Below are 16215 nucleotides of genomic sequence, written 5' to 3'. Positions count from 1 at the left end.
GCTCACCGGAACTGCACCACAACTACCGGGCTGCTTTCACCTCTCAGTTCCCCTGCTCAGGAACACTCAGATGCATTTTATGTCAATGTGTAAAGCTGGGCCTTCACAGGACAGCGCAAATGTTGCGAACGTTTTGCTAAATATGCCTGGCTAAAGCTGCTCCACAGCTGGAGGGGGTTTTCAGTTGAAGTCAGGAAATCCTGCATTTATTCTGGTGTGTAACTTGGTTTAAATCAGCCCAAGTACCAAAGGAGTGAGAGGTTTCGAAGGCCATGGCGCCATGCGCCAATAAGGCTCATTTCTGGAACAGATTAATAAATATACAACCATACAAAAGGGTTAATTAAATTTTGCTTACACAGGGCGAAGTCATCATCTCACTGCAGTGCCTGAAGGCCCCAAGCAGCAGGAAAATAAACATGAGCCAACAGGAACAATATTCCCAAGTTTCCAAAAAGCCTTTCAAAACTTCTTTAGCTCAAAAGCTCAAAATGATGAGTGTGCAAGGAACAAAATCCTCTTGTCAAACTAAGAGCGGATGGACCGGGATCGCAGAACGGGAGTAACGGAGCTGTGGATGTGAGGAGGTTGAAACCCGCGACCTCGCACAGAAAACAAGGGCTGGGAGGTAACACCTGCAACTGCTGCAAAAGAGCTGAGACTGTCAGAACAAAAAAGCCAAAAATAAGAATGCTCGAGCCAAAAGGGTATGAGAAATTCAATGTCAAAACGTGTGAGAAAAACTATTTTATGTCCATACTAATAAGCTGGCAGGTATTTGTTATTACTCAGTAAGCAGAATTTGAAGTTCTCAGAGCCTGGATTCTCACATCCCCAGTATATTATAAAAAGAGGAGAGGAATTCAGAAAAAGAGCAGGAAACTGCTGCTCTAAAGCACAAGGGCACCCAAATCTCATCTGATGACAACAGTTCTGGTCTCCTCCCGCTTAGAAAAGGGAAACTTGCAGAGGAGAAAGCGTAACAACAAAGCTACAGATGTTCCACTCAAAAAGAGACTAAACAGACTTGGACAGATGACATGATGGTCTATTCAAATCAGCCCTGGCATAAACAAGGTGGAAAGGGGGAAATTTTCAATGTCTTAAAAAAAATAAGAGCTTAGAAGCAGCAGATGAAGTCAGCAGAACTTTTCAACAAGTTGTTTTACACATTGCAGAAGTCACTGTCCCAGCACATCGTCCACCCTGGGTTATAAAAGTGCTCAAAAAGCAACTGAATTAATGGAAGAAAAATCTATTCAAGGGCTGTTGACGCCAAAGCTCCCGCTCAGGACACCTTAACATGTGCATTTCCAAACACTGTCCCGCTATTCCAGCAGCGATGTTCGATACCTGCCCAGTGTCAGCGTTCCTCAGTTGTTGCCTCTGCCCACCCCAGTATCACAATATTTGGGTTTCTGGTCGAACCAGCGCAGCCATTCACATCATTTTAACACCCAAGAGACCCAAAGTGAACCAAAAAAAACCAGTTTATACAAGAATGTTTTACTAGAACTGGGAAACTATTATTCTCCAGCAGCGCTAAACAAAAAAATCCTAATTATTACTCCTAAATTAAGCAGCTGTTGCAGTCACAATTTATAAAGCAATATTATTGTCCCCCTGCCCCATTTATCTGCAGACCCATAAAAAAAGTCCCAAGCCCAGGAAATCAGAGCTTCTCTTTTCCAGCCATTATTTGATTCAGTGCTCTATTTTTAAAGGGTAACACAATTATCCATCATAAACAGCTGAATACAGGAGGTATCTGTTCAACTTACAAACCAAACAAGGCACCAGGTAAAAAGTGTTTCTGAATTTGAGATTTTTTTTTTTATTCTTATTATTTTTTATTGCACTAAGGAACAGCGGGGCAGTTTCACAAGCTCACTTTCTGCTTTGAAAAGCTCTGTAGTTATTACTCTCCAACTCAGGAGTATTTTCATCATTGGACTTCGTCATTGTTGTAGGTTTGTCCATTTGTTAATGAGACAGCACAGACATTAAAAACAAAAATCATTTCAATTCATTCCCTCGTGGACAATTCAACTTCTATCGCAATGACACACGCTTGAGCTTAAAGCAAGGTTAACGTTTGGAGAAAATACAGACAGACGGGAAAGATTAACCATAGAAAAAACAAACCAAACCAAACCAAACTCCTATTTTTGCAATTGTGTCCGTGAATTCAGCTCTTTAAGACCAACGTTGCTTGCAGGCCAAACCCCCAGCACCTCCGGTCCTCCCCACGCGCTCGGCAGCTGATTTAGAGCGGGACACGCGAGTCCAAACGAGCCGCTACAAAGCCCGACCTAAAGAAACTCCCTAGTGTACTAAGGCTGGTAGTAACAAATACCTACTTGAAGATTACGGCTGTTCCTTATGGAGTGCAAAGTCAAAACTTCTCGAAACCCAGTAATCTTTATATTAATTGACATGTACTTCTTTAATTTCAGTGTCCCTGTAAAATATAAGAAAAGAGTCTTTCCACAAGTATAAAATGTGGAAATATTTTAAAAATAGGGGAGTCGTCGTTTTCTAACGCAAACGTGATCATCAGATTCCGGATTTAATCTTGGTAAGAGGTTCTCGTTGTAAAGAATCCATGGTTTGTGGCTTTTGCATGCACTTAACTGGAACAAAGCTCGTCAAACGTCTTCTTAAGAGCTCACCAGAACATAAATCATGCTGGAAAACCAAAGAAAAATCTTAAGATGCACCATTTATACATTTAATTATACAGTCATTGAGTTTTAAGGAACAAATCTGTGTGAGGTAGATGGGTAGTGATTGAAATTTTACACCAAACGCATCAGAAGGGCTTTTTGATACAAAACATGATGCAAATTGATGCACCAACCAGTTGGCACTGGACCAAGGCAGACTCTTCTACCTTTAACAAAAATCACATTTCCTTACTCTAAAAACATCGTTGTTGCAGCTTCTTAATGAAAATACTGGGCGGGAGGTTGTTATATTACACTTAAAAGAAGAAAAGCTTGGAGCTTTCAAGTCAAACAGATACAAAATAGTAATTCCGACCAAATTAAGAGTTGCGTTTTAAAACGGAATAAAATGGTGATTGTGGATTTTCTTTCCGAAAAGTTTGCGCTATATTTATTCTTATCTATGAAATTTCTCTTGTACACCGAGCCCAACTGAAAAAAAACGAAGGTGAAGATGAGATGGGAGACAGAGGAAATAAAAACTTACCCATATAGGTAGTAAAAAAAGGATAGAAGGTAGAATGCTAATTTGCACCATCCTTCTTTCTGGCAATAGGCTAAAATATCTGCATTCATGATGGTTGTGGGATCGTACAGCCCAGGGCCGCTCATCACGGGTCTGCTCATGTACCTGGAAGCGACGCAGGGTTAGTTTTGTGGGGACAGCGCTGGGAAACATGGGGTCCTGCCCCCCACATAACACCAGAACCGAGACACGGAACCACCCCCTTCCAGAAAATTCCACCAGCTCCGTGTAGGAGACGGCGAATTGCGGGAGCAACGGGAAGCACAGCACAGAAACAGAGAAAGCAAAGCGATGGGGCTCGTTTTATAGCCACAACATCAACTTTCTTAATGTATTTGCCAAAGACGCCGAACACTTAACAGGAAGCGCTGCAACGGGATAATGAGTAACAATTAACGTAACGAGACGCCAGGCTCGTCAATATTACCTCCAAATATGATAAGCCAACAAAGGCATATTGAGCCCCAGCGTAAGCCACTCTGCTGCACAGAGAAACATGACACAGAAGAAGGCGTGGATGAGGTACTCGGGAAGGACAAGCTGGAAAAGAAAAATAGGAGTTAGACGTCTCGATTACCCAAAGCAAAACGTGTGGTTTAATCTATTTTGGAGGTAAGCTATCATTTAATAATTATTATTATTATTAAAACACACCACTACCAAGACTACAGAGAGTGAAAACAGCAGCCAGCGGTGCGTGCCTTGCTGTTTTCACGTGGTATTTATGAACCAAGAAGAAAAAAGTAGACAATTAAATGCTCCGATCGATAGTTTTTCATTGCTTCTATTAAATTAAGTGCACTGTTAACAGATTTCACGCTTTAGGTATGACCTTTGGAACAGATCAGCCAGATATTTCTGCTCATGCGACAGAGAAATATCAGTAGGAAACACGCTCCAGATAATGGTTTATCGGCAAAAAGATGGTTTGCGTTTTCCTGGTTTATAGCTTTGTTTTGGCGTTCACAAATCCATCATTTTTCCAATTCAAAGGATTTGCCGGCTCCTTTCTCAAGCGGTTTGGGGGGTTCCAGCCACCCCCGTTTTCCGTCCCCCCCGGCATGCGTTCCAGCCTCATGCTGCCCAGCACAGGCCCACCAAGCTCATTATCCATTTACTACAAAACCACAGAAAGCGTGAAATGCCAGGTAATATTAGTGTTATTAATAGGAGACATATGGAGAGAGACAGATTAAACGCATGCAGAGAGCCAGCAAAAATCTCACACCTGCCACAAGAGGAAAATTGTCTGACATAAGTCACCCCCCAGTGAAATCGTTTACTCCTTTATCACTTAATTTAGGAAGAAGAAAATCCATAAGCTTTTTGCTTCTCAACTCAGGACCACTAAAACATCTCCCCTAGAAAACAGCTCTATTTCTACCTAAAGATTTAAACCGTGTGCACGCACGTACACACACCGCCCCACTTTTGCGTGTGATTAACATTGCATAGGATGACTACACTGAAATCTCAGTGTTTTCTCATTTCTTTCATTCTCTCCAAGCAGAGGCTTCTTTTAAATCCCAAGATATTCCTAGAAATCTACAAACTACCAACAAACAGACATTCTCACCACCTACTTTGCTCCGACATTCTGCTTCTCTAAATGAAGAACATCAAAGCAAACTTGCATCAACATCAACAAAAATAACCTGTCATACATGAAATGTTTCGAGTAAATCTTTTTCTCCGCATTCTTCTTTATATACTTACCATTTACAAACTGGCAATTATTTCTAGGAGAACAACAACAGCCCTATCCAAAACACCAAGCATTTGGCTGCCTGTTGAGACACATTCGCCAGCTCTGAAAATCTGGAGTTTATTGAACTATCCATCTCAAAACATGTTTTCCTTTGTCCTGTTTATCGCGCCCTACTCCCGCACCACAATACCTGTCTCTTTCAAATCTACCACATCTTATCCCGCCTGTATCTGCCAGAGAAAAATTAATTACAGCATATTCTACTGTGATATTTATCAGAGAAGCGAGGAGGAAAGAAATGGCGTTGCCAAGAAGAGATACAACTATAATAGGAGCAGGGAAGACATCGAGAGGGTACTAAGCAGTTACTATTTTGGGCTAATCTGCCTACTCAGGTGTCTCAGTTCCTACCAGGATTTTTGATTCTCTGTATAGGAAAAAACACTTCAGAGTGTTTGTCCAGAGTCATCTACCAGATCCCCTCAAGAGCGTGGATCTTAACGTCACCTTTAGTGGCTACTCTACTTTCACAACAGCAAATATTAAGTGATTGAATATCTTCAATTCATATCAATAAACACCGCATGCACGTGGGTTAACAGAAGGTTAATATTTGCGTTAAACATGCGCATTGTAATACTTCCCAGGTTGTGATAAGATCATAATGCATAAATGTAATGAGGATTTGCCCTCCCCGTACTGCAGCAGAAATGACCCGAGAACAGACCAAGCAAGGGAAACTGTTAGATGCAAACCCCTGAGATGCAGCCTCTGCCTCTCCCCACCCCTTCTCTTGCTGTAAAACTCGCTGTCAAGCTACGTGCCGTTTGTCTAACATACATTTCCCTCCCCAGCTGCTGTCAATTCATTTTTCATTTGCAACATTTACTTAATTCTTCAAAAAGTTACAGTCCAGGCCGCGCTGCTGTGCTGCCCCTGCGTTCTGCGTCAGCCTGGGCACGCCGAGCCAAAGGAAAACCCATGAGAACAGCACAAAAAACCTGCTGTATCCAACTATGTGCTTTTTAACAAGCATCCCTTTTATTATCGGTGTGTTACAGGTGTAAGCAAATTGTTTTTCTCAAATTATTTTCATAAACCAAGGAGTTCAGAGCTGCATCCATGAGCGGCCACCGAGAAACACCCCTGATCCTGAGACATGAAGCAAAGAAGTGAAGGTAACACCTGTCACATTATACCCACCTAAATCCTCAAATGAGATCAGAATTTACTCAGTCAATGCTTAAAAATCAACCAGTCTCCTATAATCTCAGACTTCAATAAATCTTGCTTGAAAAGTTCTATTTATTTCCCTCCGAACTTAGTCCGGCCGATGAAAAGGACGTGTAACAGGCATGTAACAGTTTTCCCCGCTTCGCTGGGTGCGCAAGCAAAATTGTTTTGTGCGAAATATGGAAAAATCCATGAAGTTGTTGTTATATCAACCCCAACAAACAGATAACGAGCAGATGAACAGGCACACTAAACAAAAGAGCTTCAAAGTATTACAAATGTTCCTAACAAAATGAAAGGAAAGTGGCATTAAAAACATGAAACTGAGAAGCAGTACACACCTTCAATGCAATTTTGACTCTTTTAATCTTTTTGACCTTTTCAACTGTCTTTGTGCCGAAAATGTAGAAAGCAGATTGAAAGAATGTTAGTACGACAGCTGACGAGATCACCGGCAGATTAATAACAGTCAGAATATTCAATTTGAAAGCAAAGAATCAGACATTTTCCCTAGAACTTGTGCGAAACAACTAGGTTTTGTCCACCCAGATGCAATTCTACCGCCTGTTTTATCGAGATGACAGCAAAACCAACCACTTTACATATATTTCTTTTAAAAAGCGTTCAGCATGGGACTTACAGGATTGAGTGTATTACATTGGTCTATGGGATTCTTGTAATCCGTCTTCAGTTCATCAAATGCTATGATCTAGGAAAAAAAATAAAGGAAAGAGTTGTGATTCTTCAATCCAGGAGCAACAACGTATTTTATGCGTGAAAAATAACATTTCAGTACAGAGCCATAAGTCCAACTGCTGCCACCACATTCAGGAACATCATTTCTCTAAAGTCATAAACCCACAGGTGAGACCCTTCTCAAACAGGTTAGAAAACAAGAAAGAGAAGATATTTCAGGCATTCATATCTCTGCACACATTCTCTCTTTATTTCCCCACCAACAATTGGTTTCCCAGATCAGGTTCAACGGTTTTAACCCCACTGGCCAAACCTTGTGAGTGACTCTTAGAACCTGGCACAGGGATCACTAACGAAATAAAAAAGCAACAGCAAACTTAAAAGCAGCCAACTGTTTTGTCTCATTACCGTCAAAGTGAATGCTGACCCCACATATATGTCCGAGATGTGCATCTGTTAAAAAACCTACATATACTCCACCTTTTCGTGCCATAAAAATCAAAGACATAGCATGAAATACAACAAAAGCCACAAGTGTCATACCAAACATTAAAAATCTTAGAATCATAGAATCATTTCAGTGGGAAGAGACACTCGGGATCCTCGAGTCCAACCATAATGTAACTCTGGCACTAAGCCATGTCCCCGAGAACCTCGTCTAAACGCCTTTTGAACCCCTCCAGGGATGGTGACTCCACCACCGCCCTGGGCAGCCTGTTCCAATGCCTGACAACCCTTTCCAGGAATAAATTATTCCCAATATCCAATCTAAACCTCCCCTCGTGCAACTTGAGGCCATTTCCTCCCATCCTATCACTTGCTACTTGTCTTAAGACCGACTTATTGTCACTATAAGATTCATTTATATTCAGTATAAACCCAAATATGTTTACAGGACAGGGTTTATATTGCAACAGCACAGTTTTTGCTAGGGATAACTACAAAGCTTGAAATAGTGCCAAGAACATCCTCCTCCTCACGTCCTTTCCTCCAGCAGCTTCTCACAGCTGAGCCACGGGAGGTTCTGGCTCTCCCTGTGTCGGCTTCAAGATAGAAAACCCTCAAAAAGCAATAATAAAGAAAATATCAAAAATTAAGTCTTAATATAAAGCACATAAAGAGTGCAACACATAAGTGATTATTTCTATTAAATAAGGAGTCAAACTGACTTCAGAACAAAGCATTTCCAACAACTCTCTTAAAAAAGGAACTGATTATATCAGCACTTGAAAATCCATTCTATCCACAGACAAGCACTGCCGTATTTCCACATCTTCAACATAACAGTGCAGCCGGGGACCAGCTGTGGTACCTCAGCTCCCCCCCAACTCCGTGAGTCCCGGGGGGTGACCCGGCACTTCAGCAGCCTGAGCTGTTTGGGAGGTCACAGAATCACAGGATGGTTTGGGTTGGAAAGGACCTTAAAGCTCATCCAGTGCCCCCCCTGCCATGAGCAGGGACATCTTCACCAGCTCAGGTTGCTCAGAGCCCCGTCCAGCCTGGTGTATAGAACCACAGAATCATTTTGGTAGGAAAAGACCCTCAAGATCATCGAGTCCAACCGTTAACCCACCCTGGCACTGCCCCATGTCCCTGAGAACCTCATCTGTCCAACCCCCCCGGATGGTGACTCCAGCACTGCCCTGGGCAGCCTGTTCCAATGCCCCACAGCCCTTTGGGGAAGAAATTGTTCCCCACATCCATCCTCAACCTCCCCTGGTGCCACCTGAGCCCTGGGGTGTCTCCAGGGATGGGGCATCCACAGCTTCCCTGGGCAGCCCGTTCCGGGGCCTCCCCACCCTCACGGGGAAGTATTTCTTCTTTATTTCTAATCTAAGCCTCTCCTTTTTTAGCTCAAAGCCGTTACACCGTGTTCAATCACTACAGGCCTTTGTAAAAGTCCCTCTCCAGCCGCTGGACACCCCGGCGGGGAGATCTGCAGGGACCTCCAGCCTGCACACACAGAACCCTCCGGGGGTTCCTCACGGAGGGGCAGACGGGCCCTGTCCGGCCCCCGCGGGCGAGCGGGCCCGGGAGCCGCTGCCCCCCGGGCCAGGGCCGCACCGGCGGGACCGGCCCCGCCCCGCGGCCGCTCCCTCAGCCGGGCCGCGGGACACCCGCGAAGGGCCGCCCGCTCCCCCCCCGCTCCCGCACTCACATGCCAGATGGCGAAGAAGATGAGGGCGGCCGTGAGCAGCAGCGCCAACATGTAGCAGAAGGCGGCGAACGTGAAGGCCATGGCGGCGGGGCGCGCGAGCCGCGGCGGGGCCGAGCGGCGCGGGGGCTGCCGGGAGCGATCATTCACCGCCGGGCAGCGCCGGGGCGGCTTCGCGCATGCGCCGCCCCGCCCGCAGCGCCCCCTGCCGGGGCCCGCCGGCACCGCCGCCACGGGGCGGGCGCCATTTCCCTGAGAGGGGGTTTGGTCGGTCCCGGCTCGGTACTTGTGAATCACAGGGTGGCTGGGGTTGAAGGGACCTCTGGAGATCCCCCAGTCCAACACCCCTGCTCACGCAGGGTCACAGAGCAGATCACACAGGTGGGTCCAGGCGGTTTGAATGTCTCAGAGAAGGAGACTCCACACCCGCTCTGGGCAGCCTGGGCCAGGCTCTGGCACCTCCCAGCAAACAAGTTTCTCCTCATGTTCAGACGGACCCTCCTGTGTTTCAGTCTGTGCCCATTGCCCCTCACCCTGGCGTTGGGCACCACTGAACAGAGTCTGGTCCATCCTCTGACACCCACCCTGAGATATTGATCCCATTGATCAGATCCCTCTCAGCTTCTCTTCTCCAGCTGAGCAGCCCCAGCTCTGTCAGTGTCTCCTCATCACAAAGATGCTCCAGACCCCTCAGCATCTTTGTGTCCCTCCCATGGACTCTCTCCAGTAATTCCTTGTCCTTCTTAAACTGGGGAGCCCAGAACTGGACACACAACTCCTCACCAGCGCAGAACAGATGAGAAGCAGATAAGGTGGTTTTCGGGTTGAGATGAATGAGATTGCTGCAATTCCAATAAATATAGTGGCATTTTGGAGGGAAAGACCAGGTAAATCTGAGCGATGTCTGGAGAGCAGGGAGATGGCAAATGGCTGTCAGGAAGAATTACTGCGGAAGGGTGTGTGGTGGGTGCCCGGGAGGTTACAGGTTTATACAGTCCCAGATCGATCCAGTTTGGGCCTTGCTCAAAAAGTACAGCAAGAAAAATCATTTGAGGAGAACATCACGTACTTTCCTTCTGCAGGGCCATATAAAAGTCATTTCAGTTTTAAGCAACAATACCTTGCAATGAAGGAAAGGCTGGGTCGTGTTTGTGCAGTCATCTCCACACAAGCAGCGTAGTGATTTCCAAAAAACTAACAGCTGCCAAATGGTAAATAATATTTTCCAATGATATCTGCTGGAAAGCTTCTCATGCAATTATTTGTCAAAATGGGAGATGAGCACTTTTATTTCCTTCCCCAAAATAAGAGGGAAAACTGGAGCAAATGAGTCACCTTTAGGAAGTCAGTTGTTGCAAACATAGTTGATCTTTCAGTATAAAATCGCTCATCTCGTCCCAAAACTACGCCCATAAAACCACTGTGGTGTCATTATGACCAATGAAACTTCAGTGTGAAACTTGGAAAACAGATTTAAAAATTAACCTTAGTGAATAGTAATTGAAAGGTAAAGAAAATAAAAGCATGAGAGAGCACGGGGTGGGTGCCCCAGCCCAGACAGCTGCCCGGGGAGCCCTCCCACCCCCTCCCGAGGGGACCAGCCGGGCTGACCATGAGCAATAAGGACATCAGAAAAGGTTGAGCCTAATGTGGTTGCCTCCCATCCGGGGGTGACAGGATGGATTAGGAATAACACCTCGAATCCTGGGGTCAGTTTTGGGCCCCTCACACCAAGAAAGCCCTTGAGGTGCTGGAGCGAGTTGAGAGAAGGGAACGGAGCTGGTGAGGGGCTGGAGCACAAGTGTGATGGGAGCGGCTGAGGGACCTGGGGGGTTCAGCTGGAGAACAGGAGCTGAGGGGAGACCTTCTGATCTCTGAACTGCCTGAAAGGAGCTTGGAGCCAGGGGGTTGATCTCTTTTCCCAAGTAACAAGCAATAGGACCAGAGGAAATGGTCTCAAGTTGCACCAGGGGAGATTTAGATTAGATCTGGGGAACAATTTCTTCCCCAAAGGGCTGTCGGGCATTGGAACAGGCTGCCCAGGGCAGTGCTGGAGTCACCATCCCTGGAGGGGTTCAAAAACACATACATGAGCTTCTCAGGGCCATGGTTTAGTGCTACTATTAACAGTTGGACTTGGTGATCTCGAGGGTCTTTTCCAACCAAAATGATTCTATGGTACTTCACTTGGCCTTATTTATAAACACACTGTTTATTTCTTACTTTGAGTAGCCTCAGGCCACACGGATACACTTATTATCAAGGCTATTTGACTGGACTTTGCTGAAAGACCTGACGTTCAGCATTTAAACTCCCCATTTCTGGCTTTTCCAAAGCCATCCAGAAGGGTCATTTGCATCAGAAAAGCTGTGGGAGGTAAAGACACAGAGAATATGTGCAGAGATGCTGTTACACCTTTGGACTGGGCAACGCTGGTTTTGCACTGTGATGTAGAAAACACTTTGATCCATTCAAGGTAGATATTTACTCTAAAAGGGACCCAGATTTAGTGACCATTGCTGGCTGTTTGAATACACAGGTCACCGCAGCAGTAAATTCCTTCAGAGCACTCCAGCTGTTACAGATGCTGATGGCTTTGGATTGGGATGTATGATCCATATTAGCCGAAACACAGGGAAAGAAAAGGGAACCAAATCATCTGGTCTACACCACAATAAACAAAGCTGTTGCTACTTACATTCTGTGTTCTTGTACGACACAACGTTGTGCAACCGGGATGTGTAGTAGCAGAAATAAAAAGGTGTGTCAGCCATGTACTTGCATGTGCAACTAATACTGGTTGTGCCTCAAGGTATGCAAAGTTTTACTACCTCTGATGCTTTACACACCATTCAACCGCAGTTATCCTGTCAGGAGAAATGGAAGGCAGCTATAATCTTGTGCAACAGAGATTTGTTCATTGAGGGATTTCTTGTATCATAGATTATCTATTGAAGACAACACAAAGGGAAATGAAAAGCAAATTCTGTAGAAAAGGGTCTAGTTGATTCTCATTTCGTCCATTTATATGGGATCTCTAATCAAACAACTGAGTATCTTCTCAAAATTTTCTCTGATTAAACTTTGCAAGCAGCGTAAGTAGGACACAGTGGAGACCTGGAGGCGGCCTACAGCTTTTCATGCGCTTTCCTTTTCACGTGGACTCATTGAGTTTAATCCTGATTGGAATCCCAAGGGAAAATGCCAGTGTCTTTTCACCTCATCTTAAATCCCTCTCAGAACCCCAGAATGTCAGGGGTTGGAAGGGCCCTGGAAAGCTCATCCAGTGCAATCCCCCCATGGAGCAGGAACACCCAGATGAGGTTACACAGGAAGGTGTCCAGGCGGGTTGGAATGTCTGCACAGAAGGAGACTCCACAACCCCCCTGGGCAGCCTGGGCCAGGCTCTGCCACCCTCACCGGGAAGAAGTTTCTTCTCAAATTTAAGCGGAACCTTTTGTGTTCCAGTTTGAACCCATTGCCCCTTGTCCTACCATTGGTTGTCACCGAGAAGAGCCTGGCTCCATCCTCCTGACACTCACCCTTTATATATCTGTAAACATTAATGAGGTCCTTATTGAAAAACAGTCATCTAATCAGACAAAATTCAGTGTGTTACAGTCTGTTCATATGGGAGATTTAGCTGAAGAAAGACGCTGTGGCAGGTCTCAACAGCAGTGCTTTTGCAGGGCTGTAAGGGATGATTACACAGCAACTTCTCTGAATTATCATGGTAGAAATGCATGGGGTAACTACATTCCTCAACATTAAAAATAATATCCCTGGGAAAAGAAATAGTTATTTCAGTTATAGATATCAGGGACAACTGTTGAACTCAGTAATTAAGATCCTGCTGATGTGAATAAAGCCGTCACTTACTGGGTTTTCAGGAGAGGAAAATCTGAGTGTTTCTCCCTAGTTTAGAAGCAGCTCTCTGAGTGCCCGTGACTCGGTCTAGCAGAGCTCACCCTTCTGCACGCCTCCAAAATACCCGTCAGGAGCAGCAGAGGTACAGAGTGTCTGCACCCACCTCATCGATGTGCTAACAGACACCAGGATGGAGGGCGCTGGTTCACTGCTCGGCCTTTGATCAGCAGAATGAAAAGATCCGAGGGCTTGCGAATGCACCAGCTTCCTTCCGAACCGGCAAATGTCCTTTCCTGTTGCGCTAATTAACTCATCTTTAGAATCCCTGTTAGACTCTACCGTTATGTATGTGACCACGTAAACAAATTCACTTTATAAATCCCTTTGCACATGAAAGAAATTTTCAAGACAGACAAGAATCATATTCAAAACTCAATTTCAAAAGGCAGACGCCACCGGGCATCTCCCCACATCTCATTATGGAATCCATGCGTGGCCTCAATCCCTCCAACATTTACTGTCAGATGGCAACAGGTTTTTTTTTAATAGGCTAAACACTGAATACTCAACCTGTCCTTTTAATGACAGGGTTTGTTTTTCTCTTGCTGGGTAAAGCTCCATACAATTCTGAGCCCGTGGTGTAATACGCCTGGGAGATCAGGCAAAGGGAGCAATAATTGTTTTTTTAAGAACTATTTTAAAACACATTTCAGGATTCAGCTGCCCATTAATGAACTAAGAGGGAAATTTTCCCAAACTTTCTGTGCTAGCCCAACTGCAGTAACTCTGATGCTGAAAAACGCCACCCTTGGTCCTTACTCTTCATCAAATAACTTTAAATTCTGATCCAATCATCAACTGATGCAGCAACATCAACCTGAATAAAGAGAAGCTGAAACCATAGTGGTGGCATTTGAAGACGGCGTTACATCTGGTCTCAAGTGACAACACCTAAAAAAGCCACCCTTGTTAATTATTTCACTGCTAATTGTTTTAGCAGAAGCACGGTCACTGCTGGATATGGTGGTAAAATTGCATCAAGGTAGAGTCAGGGCAGATACTCGCTGGGACAAATGAGGCGTTCAGTCCTCTGCCAGATGTGACATCATTATTGTTCCTGCCCAAAAGGAAGGAAGATACATGTGGTTTTTGCTTTGTATCCAAAAAATCAGCTGTTTAGGTCTGTATCTTGTCAATTGCCAAAAGACACAGCCCAGTTCTCACAACCTCAAGCTTCCCTCAAGCGGCTCTTGCAGTCCCAGACCTGCAGCACACTTGAAAATGTAGGAGGGAGAAAAAAGAGTCGGGAGACTTTGGTCTCTCTGTTCTCCCACAGAAATCTCGTGTGGCCTCAAGTACGGCACCTTCGGGCCTAATGTGTATTTACGCACTTAAATCATACTAAGCAGGATTTCAAAAGCCTTCATCTACATCTAAATACTTTTACAAATCTTGCTTTTGATCTCTCCAGCTATATCCGTATTATCAAAGCAGCTCAAGGCTCTACCAGTGATGGATATTCACCCCCCAGCTGTTCTTAAGATTTAAGAGCTTCCCTTTGGTTGGGCAGAGACCCTCAAGATCATCGAGTCCAACTGTTAACCCACCCCTGGCACTACCCCATGTCCCTGAGAACCTCATTTATGTGTCTGTTCAACCCCTCCAGGGATGGTGACTCCAGCACTGCCCTGGGCAGCCTGTTCCAATGCCCCACAGCCCTTTCTAGGAAGAAATTGTTCCCAAGATTCAACCTCAACCTCCCCTGGCACAACTTGAGGTTGTTTCCTCTCATCCTATTGCTTGTTACTTGGGAGAAGAGCCTGACGCCCCCTCCTCGCTACAACCTTAAGGTCTTTCTTGTCATGAGGGGCCCAAAATGGACTCCAGGATTCGAAGTTCCACGCACCAGTTCCCCCATCAGTAACCTCAGGCACAAGGAGCAGGGTGGGTGGGTGGGTTGCTCACCCTCCAAATCAGCCTCTCCAGGCCACATGGATGAGGTCACAGAGCCAGCAGCTCCAAGATCTTAGGGCTAAACTGCAGCAAGAAGAGCGACAGCACCATCGGCACATGGACTAAAGAGACAGAAGCTCTCTGTAAAATGAGAACAGCTCTGCTTCATCTCAAACGGGGAAATCGCGTTTATGTTAGAACGTGGTTATAGACCTTGGAATGGGCCATTCAAGGAAAACGGGGCTGTTGAGTGGATGTATCTATTTTTCCATTCTGGCCGTAATACAGCTACACAATTTGTTTTGCAGTTCTGAACCAAACAGTTGCACATTCACAGCTGGAGGTAAGGTAGAAATATTGTCTCTCGCTGATCCCTTGATCCAGTCATCCTGGCTGAATTAATCACGTTCGCAAATCAATCCAGGATTTGTGGCTGTCGGAGCAGATGGCCAGGCAGGCCGCGTTTGTCAGCAGGGCGGGCACATTCTTCTCCCAATTATCCAGCAGCGTTTTCCAACAGCGGATATTTAAAATTAGATATTCTTTTGAAGAAATGCTAAATCTCTCTTGTTCCCTATTCAGCTCAATAAGGGCACTGACCCCTAACTTTCTGCTCTACTTCTGCCCTCTAAGGCCTCAGTGAGAGTGTAGGATGGCTGGTGCCCCTTTCCCTTTCAACTGAACAATTTCTGCCCCATTTTCCTCTGCGCTCTTCCCATTTTCTGCAGAAAAGAGGTGACAACAACAGATGCTGTTTGGCAGGGGGATTTCAAGGGTGCATTATATTAATTGTTGAGCCGAGTACTGTGGAAAAGGGAAAAGAAGCTGCATTCATACTACTAGCTGCCTGCCACAGCACGTAACAGCAGGAACGGTTAACAGTGCCCCTTTCAAAAAGCCTTGATGGGACTTCCCCGTTGCAGAAGTAAATTTGCCATGAAAGACAGTCATGCTGTTTCCCCAGCGTTCGCATCTGTTCTGCATTCAGAGTCGTTCTGGCTGATAATTGCTCTCTGCTCCCCTCCATCTCCTGCTGAGGAACGGCTGGAGCTGTCAGGGGAGTTTCAGCCGAGCTCCATCACCTTCCGGCTGAGACGTCTCACTTACCACCCAGGGTGAACATGGTTAACCCAGAGTACATTTCCAGTTCCTGTAAAAATCCAAGCACAACAAAAAAACGGTCCGGAGGAGACAACCCCCCTGTGGCATGACAAAACGGACCATGCTGATTAACTACGTGTATGCAAATGTATTAAAATCATCTCTTTCACTTTATGGGCACATTAAGAAAAGACACAGAGGAAGGCTGTACAAGATACCACATACACACACCGGAGCAGAAAGCCCGTTC

General features: G+C 45.4%; 1 protein-coding gene across 1 annotated transcript; it reads right to left on the bottom strand.

Moving 5' to 3' along the window:
* Nucleotides 1-1800: 1800 nt before the first annotated feature.
* CNIH1 (cornichon family member 1) lies at nucleotides 1801-9193 on the bottom strand. Its single transcript, XM_082059208.1, has 5 exons — nucleotides 9048-9193; nucleotides 6834-6902; nucleotides 3680-3792; nucleotides 3214-3357; nucleotides 1801-2688 (listed from the first exon to the last, which is right to left on the bottom strand). Exons 1-5 carry the CDS (start codon nucleotides 9126-9128, stop codon nucleotides 2661-2663), a joined length of 435 nt encoding a protein of 144 aa, XP_081915334.1. The 5' UTR covers nucleotides 9129-9193; the 3' UTR covers nucleotides 1801-2660.
* Between the last annotated feature and the right edge of the window lie 7022 nt (nucleotides 9194-16215).

This window comes from Streptopelia decaocto, assembly GCF_964273445.1.
Source record: "Streptopelia decaocto genome assembly, chromosome: 7".
NCBI classification, from domain to species: Eukaryota; Metazoa; Chordata; class Aves; order Columbiformes; family Columbidae; genus Streptopelia; species Streptopelia decaocto.
Note: the sequence above shows the minus strand (reverse complement) of the source record. Positions and strands in the feature narration are given on the sequence as shown.

What these genes read in the sequence shown, in the direction of transcription:
- CNIH1 (XM_082059208.1), bottom strand. Translation starts at nt 9,128, where the DNA reads ATGGCCTTCACGTTCGCCGCCTTCTGCTACATGTTGGCGCTGCTGCTC. An exon ending in AATGTAATACACTCAATCCT is followed by an intron (nt 3,793 to 6,833) that starts GTAAGTCCCATG and finishes TTTCTTTTCCAG; the next exon opens with CTTGTCCTTCCCGAGTACCT. An exon ending in TTGGCTTATCATATTTGGAG is followed by an intron (nt 3,358 to 3,679) that starts GTAATATTGACG and finishes CGTCGCTTCCAG; the next exon opens with GTACATGAGCAGACCCGTGA.